Below are 19,405 nucleotides of genomic sequence, written 5' to 3' on the forward strand. Positions count from 1 at the left end.
TTGCCTAATAACCCACAAGCATCTCTCAGGCTATTCCTCGACATCCATGGAAGTGGTTCTAATTTTAAAAGTGTCAGGCATCCTGCATGCAGAAATTCACATCTTAGCCTCAAAAAAAAAATACCACCTTCAAGGGCATTAAAATAGAAATCATTCAAAATCCTAGAATGTGGGTGCTGGCGCATAGAAGGTGACAGATGGCTGAACCTTGAATAGATATAGACTAGGAAGCATGGAGAAGTCAACTGACTTTTCAGACGTCATACTTACTGGCAGAACTAACACTTGAACTCAGATGGCCTGACCACCATTGAGCTCTTCCCATCACCTGTTCCATATGCTAAGTTATGCTGACTTGATCCTTCTGTGGCTGAGTTTGACAGTTAGCAATGCGGAACTGAGACAACAAGCGCAGGAGAGAGGGATGGGCAGGCTTCTATAGAAGGAGGCAGGGGTCTCCCATGTTAATTTGGCCTTATGCATTTGTGCAGGGTAAGAGGAGACCCATGACTGGCTACACAAGGAGAGGATGAATCAAGCTCTGGGCAAAAGCAGCATGAAGAGAGAACACAGAGGTGACCAGATGGGACCCTTCTGGATGCAGCTGCCAGGCTCTGAGCAGCAAAGGTGTTGACTCATCTTAAGAGTGGTAAAGATGCCAAAGCTTGGATTAATCTGAATTGGTCATCATGGACCTCGGTAAATGGTGAGAGCCAGGATTAGGCGGGAGGCAGGGAGTCAATGGCTTTGTGTGTAATATGTCCTATAACTAACCCGAGGCCTGACTTTTTGTTAGTCAGTAAATCCAGATTCAATATGACTCTAAAAATCTAGGTTCCAAACAGCACAGGAAGGGGTTTCAGTTGAACCTGAGGAGACAGGGACACTAGCACAATGGTCAGGTCTTCTGTCTGAGGTCTCACAGAGCCTATTGTGGTTGGATCATCTGAGTACCTACCGTAGTACCTGAGTCCAATTTACCAGAACCCCTTAACTGAAAACTCACAAATGTCTACTAATTCACCTCCACACCTTTCTTTCTACAAGACTTCCACCTTCAGTGACTGTAGCTTTGTCTATACCCATAACTGTCATGCTGGTTATTTTTCTATGGGAAACCAGCCATTCCCCTGACTCTGTCTTCCTTAGAATAAGGCGTTCTGCCTTCCTACATGTTACAGGAATCATGTGGAAGCTTATGTCCTCTCAGCCATCCCTAAGTCACAGGCAAGAGGATGCCTTGCTTTTACCCATACAGGGTCTTGCTGGAGCAAGCCAGGATGCTGAAAGCTGCCTCCAATCTAGTCTAGGAATAGTTCCCCTTCCTCTTTACATCTGTTTCTAATTCTGGTCAGGAATCCCCCTTCACTCGACACAGGCAATTTTAAAACACTTCCTTCCAGACCACAGGGACCCAGAAAGGACTCTAGTGACACCCGTCCTCCTCCATCTCTGTCAATGATGTGTTACTCTGTAAGAATGGTTCCCTCTGGTCAAGGCCCTTGGAGCCAGAGTGAGGATCTACACCCATTTTCACCTTAAGGTAGAGGACTGTACACTATTATTCCTCACATTTCCCCAACTCAAAGGGATCTTGACCCCCTGGCCTTAGTTGGGGGAACCAAAGCTGTGTTCCTAAGGATCATGGCAGGGGAGGATAGATACTGATATAGTCTTCTATTCCCTAGAGTCCTGACAGCACCCTTTGCAGTGGGGGTAAAGACCATCACTATCCAGGGAAGACCCCAAATGTGAATATGGCCAACACTACAGAAGCTGAATCCAACAAGATCAGAGCAGTAACTCCAAGTCCCTGGGCTTTCTGGTCTCATTTTCCAGGCTGAACTGAAGGTATCTGAGGTGTGACCAGGCACAGGGAGGAGATCAGATCTGTCCGATCTTTCATCACTCCCCACCTGTTCTTTCTTAGCCAATTTCCTAGGATCCAATACACACATTTCAAACTGTTCAAAATAGACTTGGCAGCCACTTATATTTACCCCTCCAAAGCAAGCAACTTCATCCTCGTAGGTGAGGCTAGCAAGCAGATAAAGAGAAAACTTTAATAAGATTCCTTTCTCCAGCTTCTGTTCATTCTACATCCTACTTTCCCTGTCTAGAATGGTGTTCTTTAACATGAGGCCACATTGACTTAATTATACATATTTATGGTGTGTAATGGAAGATTTCCATACATGAATACATATATATGGCATATTTTCATACATGCAGACACTAATAATGATCAAATCGAGGTGATGAGTAGATCTCCCATTTTAAATGTTCATCATTTCTTTATCAAATGACATTTCAAGATCAGAGAAACCCATCCTAGTGTGATGTGGGCTCAGTGGGAGCTGGTACTGCACTGAGGGCTGGAAATCCAGATCCTTCTTCTAAGCTGCCGTGTCATTCTTCAGTAGCTCCCTAAGAAGGGCTAAAGGAGACACACGGGCTCCAGGTTAGTCTTTCATGAGTTAATGGGGACTATGATGTAGGCCAACTTAAGCTGACCCTGTAGAAATAAAACATGGCAGAGAGTGTAGCTTGGGCTAGTGGCTCGGTCTCAGGAGAATTATCTATTTTTAAAACTCTGTGTGTGTGTGTGTGTGTGTGTGTGTGTGTGTGTGTGTGTGTTTAAAGTGCATGGGGAGGCCAATGGTTGATATCAGAGCCCACCATGGTCTTTCTCCCTCTTATCTCTTATGTTTTGAGACAAAGTCTCCCAGTGAACTAGGAACTTGCAGATTCAATTACACTGTCTGGTTAGAAAACACCAGGGATCCTCCTGTCTTTGCCTCACCAGAACTAGGATTATAGATGCATGCTGTTTTCACAATTAAAAATTTATTGTCAATCCCCTGTTTCATCTTGAGGATACATTACAGACTCTCATTTTGTAGGCTGGATTAAATCAGTATCTTATTTACTACATAAAGCTTTGAGAGAGTGTCAAACCATTGGGTAGTTTGAAGGTTGTGAACAAGACTGGAAAAAATGTGCTCATAGACGGGAACAAAAAAACAAAACAAAAAAAAAAAAAAAAAAAAAAACAGGAAAAGGTGAGTCTCAGAGTGACAAAATATTAAGGGGTCAGGCAACAATAATTCCAGAAATCAACCAATCTGACTCCAACCCTAGGATCATTCCCCAGAGCACTTTGCACAACACTTGGGCCAGGCAGGGATAAATAAATATTAAGAAAATTGCTATTTGGAGTTGAAACTGTCTCTATGCTCTCGAGAATTAGGTGGGAGATTGGTCAGAGATGACACTGGGGTCTTTGGGTTACCTGTTGGAAACAGGCCTGCACCAGGTTCTCCGGGAAGAGATTTCTAATGAGATCCAGGAAGGCATCCAGGCTAGACACCTCGTCATTTTTCTTCCCAGGCCCCAGCTGCTTCTTGAGTTTGGGATTGCCTGGGTGAATGGCCAACACCAGGATGACCCCCAGCACAGCAGCAATGATGGTTGTGGACATGTAATACACCATGGCTCTTGTGCCAAGGCGGCCACTGGCTTTAGCATCCAGGCCTGACAGCCCTGGGTTAAAAGAAATAAGGAAAGATCAGTTCTGTAATTTTCTACCCATGTCCTCATCTCTACATAACTGCAACCCCTGGTTTCCTATCTTTCAGATACATTAGTGGTCAGCTAACACTTTTCCTAATAAATATATAACCATTTCTACATTTCACATTTCTATTGTCTAAAGATATTTTTTGAGATTTTTTTTTTTGAGATTTGTTCTGGCAAGATGGACTCCCATAAGGAGGCTCAAAACTCCAGTGATCACTGAATACATAATGACAGATTTTTCATAATCAAATGCGTAAATATTTAAAAAGTGGATGGTGTTTTTTGCCCTGTGTATCCCTAGGACTTTGCTCTGTAGACAAGACTGGCTTTTAATTAACAGAGATCCACCTGCCGCTGCCTCCCACATGCTGGGATTAAAGACATGTGCCACCGCCACCCAGAACTTCTTGAGATTTTTGAAAGCTGGGGAGAGTTGTTGACAATTGGCTCATAGTTTACAAATGGTTGTATGATTTACATACCATCAGTCACTATCACATATGTGAAAATAACATTCAAGAGTTTTCCATTTTTAATTCCAAGATAATGTCCTCTCCATTTTTGTGACCTTACTATTACTAGTTATTGTCCTTATTTAGGAGAATCCAAAGCTAGGACATGGAGGTCATGCTCAAACGTCTTTAGAATACATTATTAGAGACTTAAATGGAGAGTCCGCATGGCCTGCCCATCTGTGTTGAAACATGGCAGTCCTCATGTCTAACCTCATGTGGCTGTCAGAGAACATGTGTAAGAAGCTGCTGCCAGCAGCATGTGCAGCATCTGCACGGAGGGAGGTGAGAGGAAACTCCAAGTTAAGTCATACAGACCTCAGCCTCCCGTGGGTTTTTTCTCCAGATGTTTTTTTGCAGTGTGCCCACTTCCTGGTTTCAGTTCCTACCTTTGCTTAACAAAGAGATTAGAGCCCTTTCTGGGGATCTGCGGAGGAAGTTGGTGTGAATTTCTCTGAATCAATCTGACCCACTTATGACCCACTTCTCTCTCCAACCCAAAGTCTAATCCTGGCCTGCAGGAGATCTGCTAAACAGGCCAGGAGAACATTTTATCTGGTTTGGAGAGAAGTGCAGTCACTCAACCCAGGGTTCAGTGATGGCAAACTCACGGGGTCCCTGACACTTGAATCTTAAACCCAGTGTTTCTGATGTGAGGCTGTGGGGCAATTGGCCCAACACCTGAGTCAGCTGGAGTTTCTGAGTCCCTTTTCCACAAGGGGGTCAGTGCACAGGACAGTGCTCAGAGTCACCCAGCTCATTGGCACCCAGCTACGAACCAGCTTGGCATCTCCCACTCTTAACTCCAAAGTAGTCACTAAGCAATACATCATACCCTGTTTCAATAATATTGTCTGATAAGAAGAAAATTAGCAATATGAGTTCAAACATAGGAAAGACTCAAATTCATTAATTCTCTTAGCCCAAAGTATAAGAAAGCATGTTATCACATATTAAGGCTATAATTCTTTTAAAAATGCCCTCAGCTTTTATGCCTAGCATTTAATCTCTTTTCAATTCATATCTTCCCATCTGCTTAAGTGAATAATAAAGGCAGTGTACATTTTCAGTTCCTATACCAGTTTCTGAATAAAACACACCTTTTGAAAATACTAAAAAAATGAAATAACAAGATATCATCACTTTGAATACATAGCTAGCTATTCCTTTGTATCTTTGGATATTAGAAGGAAAGGCAGAGTGAATGACAGATGGTATTTTGTTTTCTTTTCTTCTTTCTTTTTTTCTTTTCTTTTTTTTCTTTTTTAGGACCAGTTTATCTTAGACACAGGACAAAGCTCAGAAATAGAATGGTACAGTCACATTCACTGACTTAGCCAAATAGAAATTCTACTTCGAACCCAAAAGCCAGGGCAGGGCTATGTTGCACTTTGGGAAGGCTACAGGAAGGCGCCCTCACCTGTGATTAAACTGGAGATGATGAGAGGGAGGATGAGCATCTTCAGCATCCTCATGAGTATGTCCCCTGGGAAGGCTATCAACATGACCACATCAGGGTGGATGGGAGATGCCAAACGAAGCAGCCCGCCACATACCGCCCCCAGGATAACACCTGTTCAAGAAGAGAAAGGAGAAATCAGAACCCAGCTTTGACCCTAGTCAAATGAGTAGCTCCAAGGTCACCTATCACCGATTATCATCTTTGTCTTGTGTCTGTCTTGAGTACCACAAAATAAAGACATTACATAAGGGAAACTGATTTTTGACAGCTAGCAAGATACCTTTCTGTAACAATTCCAACCATTTAGACACTAGAGGAGCCAAGAGAACATTTTTAACACTCCACAGGGAAAAATAAAGACTAGACTCCAAAAGCTTTTGAGGTATTGATTGCACACAGCACCACAAATTTTCAGAAGAACAAACTCCCAGAAGGCAGTATCTTTTCTTCTCTCAGCCAGATCTGGCCATGGGATCTTCTGTTTAGTGTGTGTGTTCCTTTTAACTGGAGGTCAGAGGCACAGGGCAGTGCAGAGAGCCAATGGTCCATAATCTGGGAGGAGCCAAGTTGAGCCAAGATGCTGGTAGAGATGTTGTTTGTCTCACAGAATCCTACATTCTGCAAGAAAAGGCTTAGGACTATTGAAAATGGGTGACCAACATAAGCCACAAAAGCAAAACCTACAATCCAGGCCACAGTCCCCTTGGTGATAGGGAAGGAGCTACCAGTCACATGGGTCATGGAGTTAATGCTAGGGATTTGGGGGGAGGGCACAGTGGAAGGACAGACCTTTACCCTGGCTCTACAGGTTTAAAAAAGAAAAAGTCCTATGATGAAAGAGATTTGATTACATAGTGGATGTTCTTAAAAAACCCAGGCATGTCTGTGGTTCCCCGTTTCTAAGTGAACTCAGGCAATCCCCAGTTTTGATTCTAGTCCACCGGCGGCTGAGATGAAACAGTGGATGGGTGAATGGGTGGGTGTGAATGATAGCAAGAATGTGGGAGGGTGAACTTTAGTTGTATCTCGGTGTATCCTAAGTGAGAGCCGAAGAGCAAGGAGAGAATTGAGAAGAGAAACTGTGGGTGTCATTACAAGAAACTGCCATTTACTCTGTTTTCGATACAACCTGTAGAAAACCCAAGACTGATATTGTATTGACAGCTCAGACCAAAGAATCATCCCAGACTGAGGCATGAAGTAGGGAGGCAAGTCTCCAAGGTGCCTAGGAACATACCTGAGCATCAGAATGGGCCTCTTCCATGCTCCCCTCCTCAACTTTATCAGTTAATCAAAGTCAACAATGCTTCTGGCAAAGGCCTGATCTTGTGGTCCCTTTTAGTGGGGTTTCCTGGCCCTTATCTTGATGCAAGATTCTCTCTAAATGTGACCTACTGCCTGACTGCTGCAAGATTTGCAGCATTGCAGATTCCTTGGACCCTCTCCCTGCAGCTCAAAACATAACGTGGCTGGGAACCGGCATGTTCACACTCACGGGAAATATATGCACCTGTTACTGAGAACCCCAGATTCCAGAGAAGAGCAGATGGCTAGAGTTAGTTTAGGAGCAGATTTTGCCAAGGAGGCAGCAGTGCCTAATAGGGCCGTGAAGGGACACAAGGCTTCCTTTCCTGAAGGAGCACTCTCTGGGGTGCTAGCACCCCCACAAATCAGGAGAGCCAGGAGAAGGGACTGGGGTGGCTCAGGAAAAAAGGGATGGGGTGACCTCATGAGTAAGGGGAGGAGAGACCTCGGGCACCTACCAAACACCGTCAGTGAGAGCAGGAGGTTCTTTCCCAGCTTGTCGCACATGCGCAGACCCAGGTTTCTGTGCTTGGGCTCCTCAGAGCTGAGGTGGCTATCGTGCATGCGAACTTCCACCTGCTTGGGCATATTGTTGGCACTGCAACATAAATGAAGCTCGTGATTAGTGATTTCCTGGGCTGAGGTAACAGAGGTCTCCTGTAGGCTAAGTAGAGGAACAAATAGGAGTAAAGAGGGCACAGCTGGATTCTATCTGACCTGTAGATCATATGGATACTTTTACTACCGACCCCCACTACCCTCCATCCCCATAGAAAGAAAAAGAAATACCATGAAAAATAGTAGGGCTTCCCAAGAGTCACACCCATGATGACTGGGAAGGGAAGGTCTCTACTCCACTTTACTGATACAGGCTTTAAAATCTACAGAACGTTAAGTTTCAAATCCAGATACAGCAAGTTCCAAAATTTGAGCTTTCATTCTCTTAATGACAGGGGAGGGGGCATTTTTCAGGAAAGTTGTGGCCTGAATTACACCAAAATTAGGATATCCCCAAGTTCAACTCTTGCACATCCTACACAGGTGAAAGTCACACCTGCTGGTAATTCAAGCCTTCCCTCTGCTCTAGAAAAGCCACTGTATAGAGCTAAAAGGAAGTTCAGTCAATTGTGGTTTTTAAATGTCTCTTGTGAAATCAGGGCTCTGCTAAACTGCCCATGAGTGAAGACCACTCATAGTCAAAGCAGTATGGCAGCATTTTGACCACTGTCATCTTGGGATGCAACTGAGCCATTTCCCAGATGGCCCATCCCAAGTGAACACAAGCTATCTTGGGAGTCTGCTCAGTAGAACCCCTACTGGGGAATGAGAACCTTGCTGCCTTGCCACACTACATCACTCCCTAGGGCAGTAAGATTTTCACTTCGGTAAACTAAGGGTATGTTTGGTAGCTTCTGTTTACAAACGCCATCATTTGGTGGATGAAAACAAAACAGATGAGAAGACTGTAACATCTAGAAGGACATATCATTGATAGATGACATGACAGTGCCTTCCAAAGAAGTAGAGTGTTACGCTTACCCAGGTATTCTTACCAGGCTAGACAAACCTTCATGGAAGCAATATTTGCCTGCACAATAATGGCCTGGCAGCATCAGCCATGGTAATGGAGAGAGTGTGTTCTTCAGGAGTCTAGCCCTCATACTAGCACTTGCTAGCTGTGTGATCTAGTGTTTAATGTGTCCCTTTCTTTTTAACTTGAGGCCAGAGGCATAGGAAAGGGATCTAAAGATCTATAATGTGAGAGAAGCCAGATTATAATTCCCAGATTATAATATGGGAAGTTAGCATCTGATACTCCTTCATAAAGATTCAGTAAAGAGGGACTGGAGAAATGGCTCAGTCAGTAAAACACTTGTCCTGCAATCAGGGAAACTAAGTGTTTGGTCCTTGGAACTCACATTAAAAATCTAGTTGTGGAATAGACAAGATCTCCTGAGTAAATTGAGAAGGGGGGTGTGGAGGGAGGAAGGTAAGGGAGTGAGGAGGGGAAAAGGAGAAGGGAAGGGGAACGTGAGGGATCAGGAAGTTTGAGTTGGGGGAAAGACAGAGAGGGTGAGAAAGGAAGAGACACCTTGAATCTAAGCCAAGAATCTAAGCAAAAGTGGAGAGGGTACCTTAAGTGCCCTTCCCTAATCAGATTAATAACTACCTTGAATGCCATCACAGAGCCTTTATCCAGTAGCTCATGGAAGCAGATGCAGAGATCCACAGCTAAGCACTGGGTTGAACTCCTGGAGTCCAGGTGTAGAGAGGAAGGAGTGATGATGTGAGCAAAGGGGTCAAGACCATGTAGAGGAAACCCACAGAAACAGTTGACCTGAGCAAGTGGGAGCTCACTGACTCCAGACTGACAGCTGGAGAACCTGCATAAGGCTAACCTAGGCTCCCTGAGCATGGATGAGGGTTGGGGGCAGGGCTTGGGCAGTCTATGGGCCCACTGCAGTGAACCAATATTTATCTCTAGTGCATGAACTGGCTTTTTGGAGCCCATTCCTCATGGAGAGATACTCTCTCAGCCTAGATACAGGGCAGAGAGCCTTGATTCTGCCCCCAAATGATGTGACAGACTTTGATGATTCCCCATGGGATCGGGGTGGGATGGGGAGATGGTGGGGGGAGTGGGAGGATGGAGGATATGAAAAATAAGATTGCTCTAAAAATAAAAATAAAATCTGGTTGTGGTGGTGTATATTTACAACAGCAGCACTTAAGAGACACAGACAGGAAGATTCTTGGGGTTTGTTGGCTAGACAGGCTAGCCTATTAATGAGCTTCAGACTTTCCTTTACTTCAGAAAAGAAGGGTTGATGGCACCTAGAGAATGATCTTTCACCTCCACATGCACAGCAGACATGTGTATACACATCTGCACACACATGTACATCCATCCACCTGAACAACACACATACACAAAATATTCAGCAAACTACACCAGTGTGGTGCCTTCCATAAGCAGTTCCTTTCCCCAGAGGGCAGGAGGAAGAGACAAGACTCATCAAGCTCCTAGTAAGGACACTAATAAGTGAAAGGACCTATCCAGTTGCCCCAGCATTCCAACAAGATATTGACAGTTTAGCACAGGGCTAAAACTTTGGGCCTAAGCACAATGGCTAATTTTTCATGACAAGCTTTTTAATGTATTTGCTACCAAAATGCCCTAACAATCAGGAATAGTGCTTCATAGTTTGGCGGGATACTCAGATAAAATAGTAACCAAAACCCCACAGCTTCTTAGTGGCCCCTATATTCTGCTTATTAAATTGCCATTGTAGGCAATCTCTGAATTCCTGCCACATGTGGGCACACGGGTCACTCTGACCACACCTATAGAATGAAAACTGTTTACAAAGACCAGCGAGCAAGCAGGGACATTTCCTTCACTGCCATGTGAAACAGCAAGTAATTCGTGCAGCAAGCAGGCAGAAATGATCAGAACAATTTCTTTAATATGGACAGACCATATTTCTAGATGTACATTGGGTTTCCACCCCCCTCCCATTTTTAAATAGTTCTACTGACAGGACTGTAAAGTAAAATGAAGCCCACATCTTAGCAAATGGCTAGTGAGGAATAGAGGCAGTATGTGTTCTGAGATATCGGGCATACCCCCCTCAGTCCGTCTCTACCCAAACTCTGGCACGCGCTGCCCCCCCCAGATCATCCACCCCCTTGCCTTCTGCTTTGCTTGTACCTTGCTGCCATCAAAATTAGAATCAGACCCACACCCCCTATTACTGTGAGGCTAGCAAGCATGGAAAGCAAATGTTCTGGAGAGTTCCACATGGTGTCATGAAAGCGTGAGGCATCGAAACAGCCACAGCAGATATGAGGTTCACATCTGCGCCCAACTCTGAGAAGGGGCTGGGTACTTGCTGCACACATTTCTTTGCTATACAAAACTGACGCTGCTTGCTTAGTACTTTGCTTTTTCGGTTGTTACAAATGAAAAGATGCCTGGCTTTCTCCTAGGAAGGAAGTCATTCAGCAACAATGCTGTTTCAGCAGGCTCTTAACTATTCTTGACTTTTAGTCCTTGGATTTCTTCTGGGATCACAGTATAGTTCCCACTCTGTAAGAGCTACTGAAAATGATGCAGTAAATAAAACCCAGGCCAAAAGGTTCTTGCTCTCGTGGCGTGGACATGTTGTGGGAGAAGGAACAAGTGGTGATGGCACTGGGCAGAAGTAAAGGCACTGGGGAGATATGGTTTCATATCAAGTGCTCAGGGCAGCTATCATGATTAAGGGACATGTGAACATCAACCTGGAGGACATGGGGAGTCTCTTTGAATTAATTCTGAAATTTGTTTACAGCTTAGCAAGTAAGTAGAATATATACAATATGGCAACCTGTACAGCTGCCCTAGAACCTAAATTCCCACCAGATATAAACACTTATGTCTAAATGTTAGATTTCAGCATGGGCACTGACTCAGATAGATGTCAAATAAATAATGCTAAGGCCTATTACCATCATGAAAGTGACAGAGTTTCAATGACTGTCCCAGCTCCCACAGAGCTATATGACTACTAGAAGGAGGGAAGATGGACAGGCAGAAGATCTCAGTAGTGTAATTGTTTGTTTCCAGGGCAACAAACAGAGAAGGCAAAACCTGATCTATATAGTTACCCTGGATCAACACAGTCACTCAAGTGTGTGCTCTCATCTTTTAGTAGACATTCACTCACTGTGCAAAGAGAACAAGGCAATAAAGAGTTCAAACTCTAAGGCAAGGAATTGGGGTACACCAACTCCACAGTGACAAATGTTCTTCATCACTCCTACCCCAAACCCTGAGCTGCAGCCACAGAGACTGTCACCTCTGTTCCTACTTGGGTACATCCTGGATGAAGGAGACAGCCAACAAAGGCCAAGAAAACAAGAAAGCTGGGGGTGGGGGATGACTTACAATTTCTTTCAAACTTAGTTTCTCCGCTGCATTACTTAAACAGCTGTCAATTTTGCACATATGCACACAAGTCCTATTTCAATGGTAAATTCAGCTTAGCTTGCAAATTGTGCTCTCGGTGTCTCAAAGGGAATGCATAACGGGGCCATGCTAAGTTTTCTCTGTACCTGATTTTCATTAGTGCTCAATTTTCTTTGCTCTGCCAAGAGCCTCTAATAACATCATTAGATGTGGTGTTGGATTCCGATTTCCTGCTGCAAACTCTCATGTCACCTCATATGGCATCAATTCTTTTTTTTTTTTTTTTTTCTTTCCTCCTTCACTCTCTCAATGAGGTGGCAGGAGAGCATTCCCCTGGAAGCTGGAACCAGCTGGTGCATTTTGCCTAGAGGTTGTGAGGTCTGCAATGCACCCTTCATCTGCCCTCCACTGCCCAGGTCCAATGCCAGCCTAAGGGCCTGGGAAGACACAGTGGGGGCACAGATGTCCCCAAATCACTTTCCTAGGAGGCCAACCCTTTAAGAACAAAACTTGTGCTTGCTGGGGGCTTTTCCCTTTGTGTTTCTTCATCTGAGTACCATATGCTATGTGGCAGTGAGAAGAGCTAACACTGTCCCCAGCCAAGATTTCCATGGCTCCTCAAAAGACACTTCATTCTTGCTTTCAGACAGACTGGCATTTTTGACAGCATGCAAGTTCTTCTGTGCTTGCTTCATCCTATGAACCTTGGCTAATGCTCACTAGCCAAGAAGTCTCTTTCTGACAGCCACTGTTTCTTCACTGACCCTGCACATATCACTTGAAGGGTTACAGACTCCAAAGTCTCCTCCAGTCCATGTCTCTGATCCTTTTTCCAGCCCCTGTGCTCATTCACTAAGCCACAGTTTTCTGGAAAGATCCCACAGAGCGTGAATTACTACAGATGCTACCGGGGGAGCGCTTCATCAATGCTGCCTGAGTATCTGAGGGGTGAAGGGCTGGCTAGAGCACATCTTAAGCCTTCTGAAGTCAGGAAGGACAATATTTGGAAAGTCATCAACAGAGTATTTGATACATAGTCAACACTGGGTTTTGTTTTGTTTTGTTTTTTCACTTAAAAGTCTACAACAGTTCAAGGAAACCATTACAACAATTTATCTTAGTAAGCCCATTTGACTAGAAAGTGATGCTTCTGACCTTTTATTTTTAACCAAGAAGTCCCCAAATTCTTTAAAGTGGAGTGACCAGACAACGTCCTGAACGACATCAGGAAAAAACATAATCATTGTCCTAGCTTTCTTTTGCAGTGATAAATAGTGACCTAAAGCAACATGGAAAGGAAAGGGTTTATTTCACTTACACTTCCAGGTCACAGTCCATCACTGAGGGCAGTCAGGGCAGGAACTCAAGCAGGAATCTGGAGGCAGGAACTGATGTAGAGACCATGGCAACAACCACCTGCCCAGGATGGCAGCACCTATCTGGGCCTTTCACATAAACCATCAGAAGAAACTGCCCTACAGACTTGCATACAGGTCAATGCTACCGATGTGTCTGTCTCAGTTCAGAGTCCCCTTTTCCCCAAACAACCTTATCTTGTGTCAAGCTGGCATAAAACAAGCCAGCACAATAATGAAACCTCTATATTCCTGGTAAGTCCTCTCCAGGAGAGATACTTAAGGTTATCTTGATCTCACACACTTGTCATTTCCATAAAGACTCACTCACCAAGATGCAGTTAGTTTCTACTGTGAGGGGTAGGTTGAGTGATTCCAAATTGGGAATCACTTCTAAAAATAAAGAGGATGCCATGGCCTGGAAGCATGCTGGTCAGCCCTGTCCCAAAAGACCCACTTCCAGAGGAATTGCTACCCACCTCTGGTTCATGGAACATGAGAATATATCTGAGAACTTCACAGAGCTCCAACAAAGTAGAGAGATCATAGGGCATGTCCTGAGCCACAGGACATTTGGCCCCATTTCCAGAGGAATAAAGGCCACGTGACTTTCAGCAAACCATCCCCTCTTTTCATCGCTCCATCCAGCCCAGCCTTCTTAAGCTAACATGCACTCCACCTTCAAAACTCAGGCATGCTTTCATCCAATGGCATTCAAGGAGTCCCAAGTTCAAGTTTTAGATCATCCCTCTGCAGGTTCCTCCTATGCTTTCAAGTCCTCTCTCACAATTTGTGGCTTGTTTTCCCCACTGAAGATAAGTGCTGGAATAAGACTCTCACATATTAGCTCTCTTCCTACATGGAGCATGATTTCTGGAAAAATCATCCATCTATATGTTGAACCCAAGAATGGATAGATGATTAGATAAAAATTATAATCTAGTCACAAGCTCTGTGTGATACTCGGTTTTGAGGAATAGAATGGTCTAGGAGTCTGAGAAAGGGAGAGAAATTACAGAAGATGGAACAGTAATGGCAAGCAGTGAAGTCCTGTCCTTCAAGAAGCAAGTACTATCTGCATTAGAAACATCAGCAGGAAGGGCCAGGCCAGTGCTCAGTCGTCTTCCTTATCTGCTGGTATAGCTTTGGTCCAGCTGTACAGGAAGTTAATAGTGTTTTTGTTCTTACCTTATCTTGTTTGCTATTTGCAAGAAGCATGAGAGGTGAGGCAATATACATTGAGAGTTCCCTGTCAATACCCACTCATCTGCTTCTTCTAGAAATCTATTGAGAGAGACGGTATATCCACCATATCCACCAAACAGTGACTTCTCAGCACCCTTACTGAGATGCCAGCAGAAACCTTGTACATCAGTATTGCTTTACTTCCTTCTTTGAGAAATGCCACCCTGAATGAACACAAGACTAAAACTATCCTATCTTCTTTGTGTCAGGTGCTGTTTGAAAGGCTGGGAAATGGGCTGCCTTTAAATAGCTTTCATTGCCCAAGCAAGCATTTCATTCTTCCCAGATGAATGGTGCCATTTCTTTCTGTTTCTTATAAGCTATTAAATCGGTAGTTATTGATTAGTTGCTAAATTTCAGTCCTTGCTGATTCCAACAGTTAACTCATCTTATGTCTACATACTTAAGTCTCAACTAATTTGATTTGCTAATGTTTCAGTGAATGAGATGCTACTGACAGAGTTTCTTCTACAGAGGAAAAGATTATTTCTCATATCCAGAGCTTGAGGCAGCTTGGTTCATGGTGCTCCCTGATAATGCAGTAGAACACACCTTCCTTCTTTATATATTCTCCACTTAAAATTTTAAAGTGTGTATGTGAGTGGGTGTGTGCGCGCGCGTGCGCGCGCGCACACGCACACAGGCACACACACACACAGGTGCACACATCAGGATGGAATGAAAATGTCAGTGCACATGCATGTGTTACAGCACCCACGCAGAGGCCAAAGAGCAACATGGGAGTCAGTTCCCTCCTCCCACCATGTTGGACCCAGGACTGAAATTCAAGTTGTAATGCTTGACAGCAAAAACCTTTTACTTTCATGGGCTCCAAATCCCACTTTTTAATAGACAGAGACAGTTTGTGGAGTTTGAGGAGCTACTTCTTACCTGGTACTGGGTTCTCATAAACTCTTTGAAGTTTTGCTTGGAGTAATTCCTTCCAGATCCTCAATCAACCTTTCATGCCTCTCCAATCTTATATTGTACAACTCATCCCTGCCATATGGCTTGCTTCATTCCTCAATGCCTGCCCTACAAGACTACAGACTCAATGGATGAAGTGTAGTTACTAACCCAAGTCCTGGGTATCTGTGGATGGATTCTGGGACTCCTGAGAATAGCAAAGTTTGAGGATACCAGAGTCCATGATGTAAAATTGCCTAGTATTTACATAAAAACTTACACATCTCCTAAATCATGAATAATACCTAAAATGAACATGCTATGAATTGTTATTCTGTGAGGTTGAGAATAATGACAAGCAGAGGATTTTAAATCTGTACATATTCACTATTGGCATATTTTTTTAATTTAAAATGTTTTTTACCCATGTCTAGATTAATCCATGGACATGAAATCAGTGTTAGATATGAGGTGCATGGTTACAATTGTTTGAGAGAGTACTGATTTGGGGGGTGTTAGAGAGGTTCATGTCTATATGATCTGGGAGACAACTATGGAAGGATTCAAGGAAGGAGTGGCTCTTCAATAGTCAAACACCAAGTAAGAGGTTCCTCTTATGATATGGCTTCAGAATGACACATAAACAAAGCAAGAGAAAAGATTCTCAAGTCCCTTAGCCTATAAGCACAACAGGGGTCCTAGGAAGCATCTTTGGATGTTGCCAAAGGCAACAAGAACTTTTAAAGTGTAGCAGAAGGCCATGTTACCAGTTTGTATGCACATCCTAAAATTACTCTAACAAAACCACACACCAACAGCCCACTCCTAAGCATCCCAGTTAAAAGACTGTCATTCCAAGTGTCCTGGAAGAAAGATTTTCTCCCAGTCACTTTATAAAACCTTCTATATGGAGTGTGGCAATATTTCTTCATGCATCAATGGCTTACCTGATTGGCTTTTACATTATGATACTCAAACTAAGATCACATCTGTCTCTGTTGAGTCCTCTATATAATAGCATGCACAGTGTCAGACATCTATTGGATATTGAGTAAAACTGGAAAATTGAATTAAACATTAGGACAGAATATGGTAATGGAGTTAGATGAGATTTACAGTATTTCTTGGAAAGAGACCTCTGGACTCAAATACAGAGCAGGGCTTTGAGTTAAGACAGAAATGTCAGGCTTTTTGTACTCCACACATTCTTTCCTTCTTCCTCCACCCACACTCTCCCCATCTTTCTGAGGCTACATTTAACACACACTGAGCCTTTTGTACCTTATTTGAGGACAGATCCCAACTCTGTGGTCCATTAATAAGAGACTGATATTGTCTTAGTGGGGAGAAAGAGGAGAGGTTTAAATCATACACTACCCAGAAAACTTATGAGGTAAGTTTTCATTTGGAGCATTTTGGTTCTTTCCCTAGTCTATTGTGCCAACAAATAATAAGCCTTTATCTCAAAGCTGTACAACCTGAACAACCAGGCTAAAGGCCTTCCATTCTAAATGTTCTGGAAGAAAGTTTTGCTGATGCTCAACTTATAAACCTTCAGTTTGAAGTTCCACAAGTGGCTTACCTTGTGGTTAGTCCAAGGCTGTTGCTTTTATATCTGAATTAACAACATACAAAAGCAGGTTGATTTCATTTCAAAAATCCAGATTATACATCTCTTTAAAATATATAAAACAGAGACAGAGCCATTCTGTAACACATCCATGAGTGGTATCTATCAGTTAGAAATGAGACGTGAATATACTTAAGAGTCCATTCCCATGGTCCCAACCAGTCCCCATTGCCTTCTTGGCAAAAACATCAAGTATCAATTAACATTTATCAACAAGCACCCTGTGCTGTTTTCCTAACAGAAGAGAAGTTGAATTCCGCCTGCCTCCTCTGAGTAAGGGGCTTCTTCCCCATTGAGTTCTATGATTGTATGGACAAGGCCATCCTCTGCAAGCTTAAACAGAATTCCTGCACACAAAGTGTCTATGTATTCAGCAGGAGACAAATGTAATAACAATGAATCACCAATAATTTTTAACTTTGAGTAGCTTCCCTGGGGACAAATGTGAAAACAAAGGTGATCTCACCTTCAAGGCAATGCAGAAAGAATGACCAACATGTGACTGGTAAGTTATAGGGAACAGAGGGGCCTTCATCTTCTCTGCTTGTCTCCTCATTATCAATGGTCCAAAATTAGATCTCTCTTGAGTAATGATTCAGTGTGTGCTAAGACACCTAGCCATAATGCCAGCCTTTTCTTTACAAGTCTACAGTGGGGGTAGGTGCTACAGATTGTGGGCTGGACCCATAGTCTATAAGGGCTGGCTTGACAGCAAGAGTTTGCAAAATATCTTAAAACAGTTGGTTTGTACATTGTGAGGAATGGTTGTTAATCATTTTATTGAAGAGGAAGCAGGGTTGACTAGCTTGCTTGTTGTCAAGTAGCTGAGAAAGGGTAGAGCTGGCAATGTCTCCACCCAACCCCAATTCTCTTCACCATAGTATGGTGGCTACAAGAACCTAGACCTAGAACTTTAAGGGAGAACGCTATTCACAGATACTGTTTTAGTTATTGGGCCATAGACCAGAACTCAATTCTCTCTCTCTCTCTCTCTCTCTCTCTCTCTCTCTCTCTCTCTCTCTCTCTCTCTCTCTCCCCCCCCCTCTCTCTCTCTCTCTCTCTGTGTGTGTGTGTGTGTGTGTGTAGGAATTGCTTTGTTATTTCACTAAGCGCAAGCAAACTTCTTATTCTCTGGCCTTACTAAGACACCCAGTTTCAAGCTTACAGCTGTTAATTTACCATAAGCATCCACAAAACTTACCTAGGAAAAGCAACATACCTGCCTCTGGGGATGATTACCACTTAGGTAACTTCAGGACGAGTTCTTTAAACCTAGGTCCAGCAACTGTGTTTGCACATCTAGTACAGTTAGATGAGGTCACTGGGATGGACCCAGAGGTCCAGGGCTACTCTGGCCTGTAATCACCCCAACTTTGGTTCTCAAGTGGTGCTAAAGAGCTTGGTTCCAAGTAGGACCTTCAGGTTAAACCTTGCTAAGAGAAATTTTCAGAGAATGGGGTTGAAAGTGCTATTCACCTCTGAATGATTGAGACATCATGTTTTGGAGAAAGGATAACATCTCACCACAACTTAGTCCCAGCATTCATTCTATAGCTATGCAAAGCAAAATCCTATCAGGTCCCTTTAGCCCTTCCCAAAAGATGCTGATTTCTTGATGATATCACCACAGATCTCTGAAGGAGACCCAGATAGGTCAGGACATTAACGTGTGATCTTTTATTTGAATTTATTTCTAACAAGATACATAAACACATAAAATTATACAAATTACTATGTAATTATTTGACTATGTGAACATATTATGAAGTGTATAGATTGAGTTAAACATACCTTTCTCCTCAAATATTGGTCATTTCTCTTTGGGGAAAGCACTTAAAAATCTTTCTTATAGGTTTTTAAAGCATATTATACACTATTATTTTTTTCTTATGAATAGTTCTCACTTAGCAGGTTAAGAGGTACCGATGATGCTATCAACATCTAAGAGCTTTGGGAGACAGTGACTATTTTCTGTTTCATTTTCATAACAGCACCTCTGTAGGCTGGTAGAGCAGAAGTGTGTCTCATTATTATAATCCTCAACTTATAATGAAGAAAGTAATAACATTTAACTTATCTAAAACCATCTACCAAACAGCATAACTAAGGAAAAACCTAGATTTCTCCAACCTTCAAAGGTTTTGGCCGAGCAGTGGTGGCACACCCCTTTAATCCCAGCACTCTGGAGGCAGAGGCAGATAGATCTCTGTGAGTTCAAGGCCAGTGTGGTCTACAGAGTGAGTTCCAGAACAGGCTCCAAAGCTACAGAGAAACCCTGCCTCACACACACACACACACACACACACACACACACACACACACACACACACACACAGTGTTGACTATACTCAAGTAACCAGATAGCAGACCAAATACTCCTCCATCCCTGGGTCCTGTATTTAAACCTTCTGATCGCCTCAACAGGAGTTCCAAATCATGGCTCAGCATGGAAATATTTGC

The 19,405-nt window shown here is 43.3% G+C and overlaps 1 protein-coding gene across 2 annotated transcripts in view; it reads right to left on the bottom strand.

The window, feature by feature from the left end:
* Slc1a2 (solute carrier family 1 member 2) overlaps positions 1–19,405 on the bottom strand; it is a 118,190-nt gene that overhangs the window by 38,930 nt on the left and 59,855 nt on the right. For both annotated transcript variants that reach the window (XM_051184070.1, XM_051184071.1), the window contains exons 2-4: positions 7,317–7,456; positions 5,512–5,664; positions 3,293–3,543 (exon numbers count right to left, since the gene is read on the bottom strand). In XM_051184070.1, coding sequence (XP_051040027.1) covers positions 3,293–3,543; positions 5,512–5,664; positions 7,317–7,456 — 544 coding nt within the window. The remainder of the gene's footprint in view (positions 1–3,292; positions 3,544–5,511; positions 5,665–7,316; positions 7,457–19,405) is intronic.

The sequence above is a fragment of the Phodopus roborovskii genome, unplaced genomic scaffold (genome assembly GCF_943737965.1).
Source record: "Phodopus roborovskii unplaced genomic scaffold, PHOROB, whole genome shotgun sequence".
NCBI classification, from domain to species: Eukaryota; Metazoa; Chordata; class Mammalia; order Rodentia; family Cricetidae; genus Phodopus; species Phodopus roborovskii.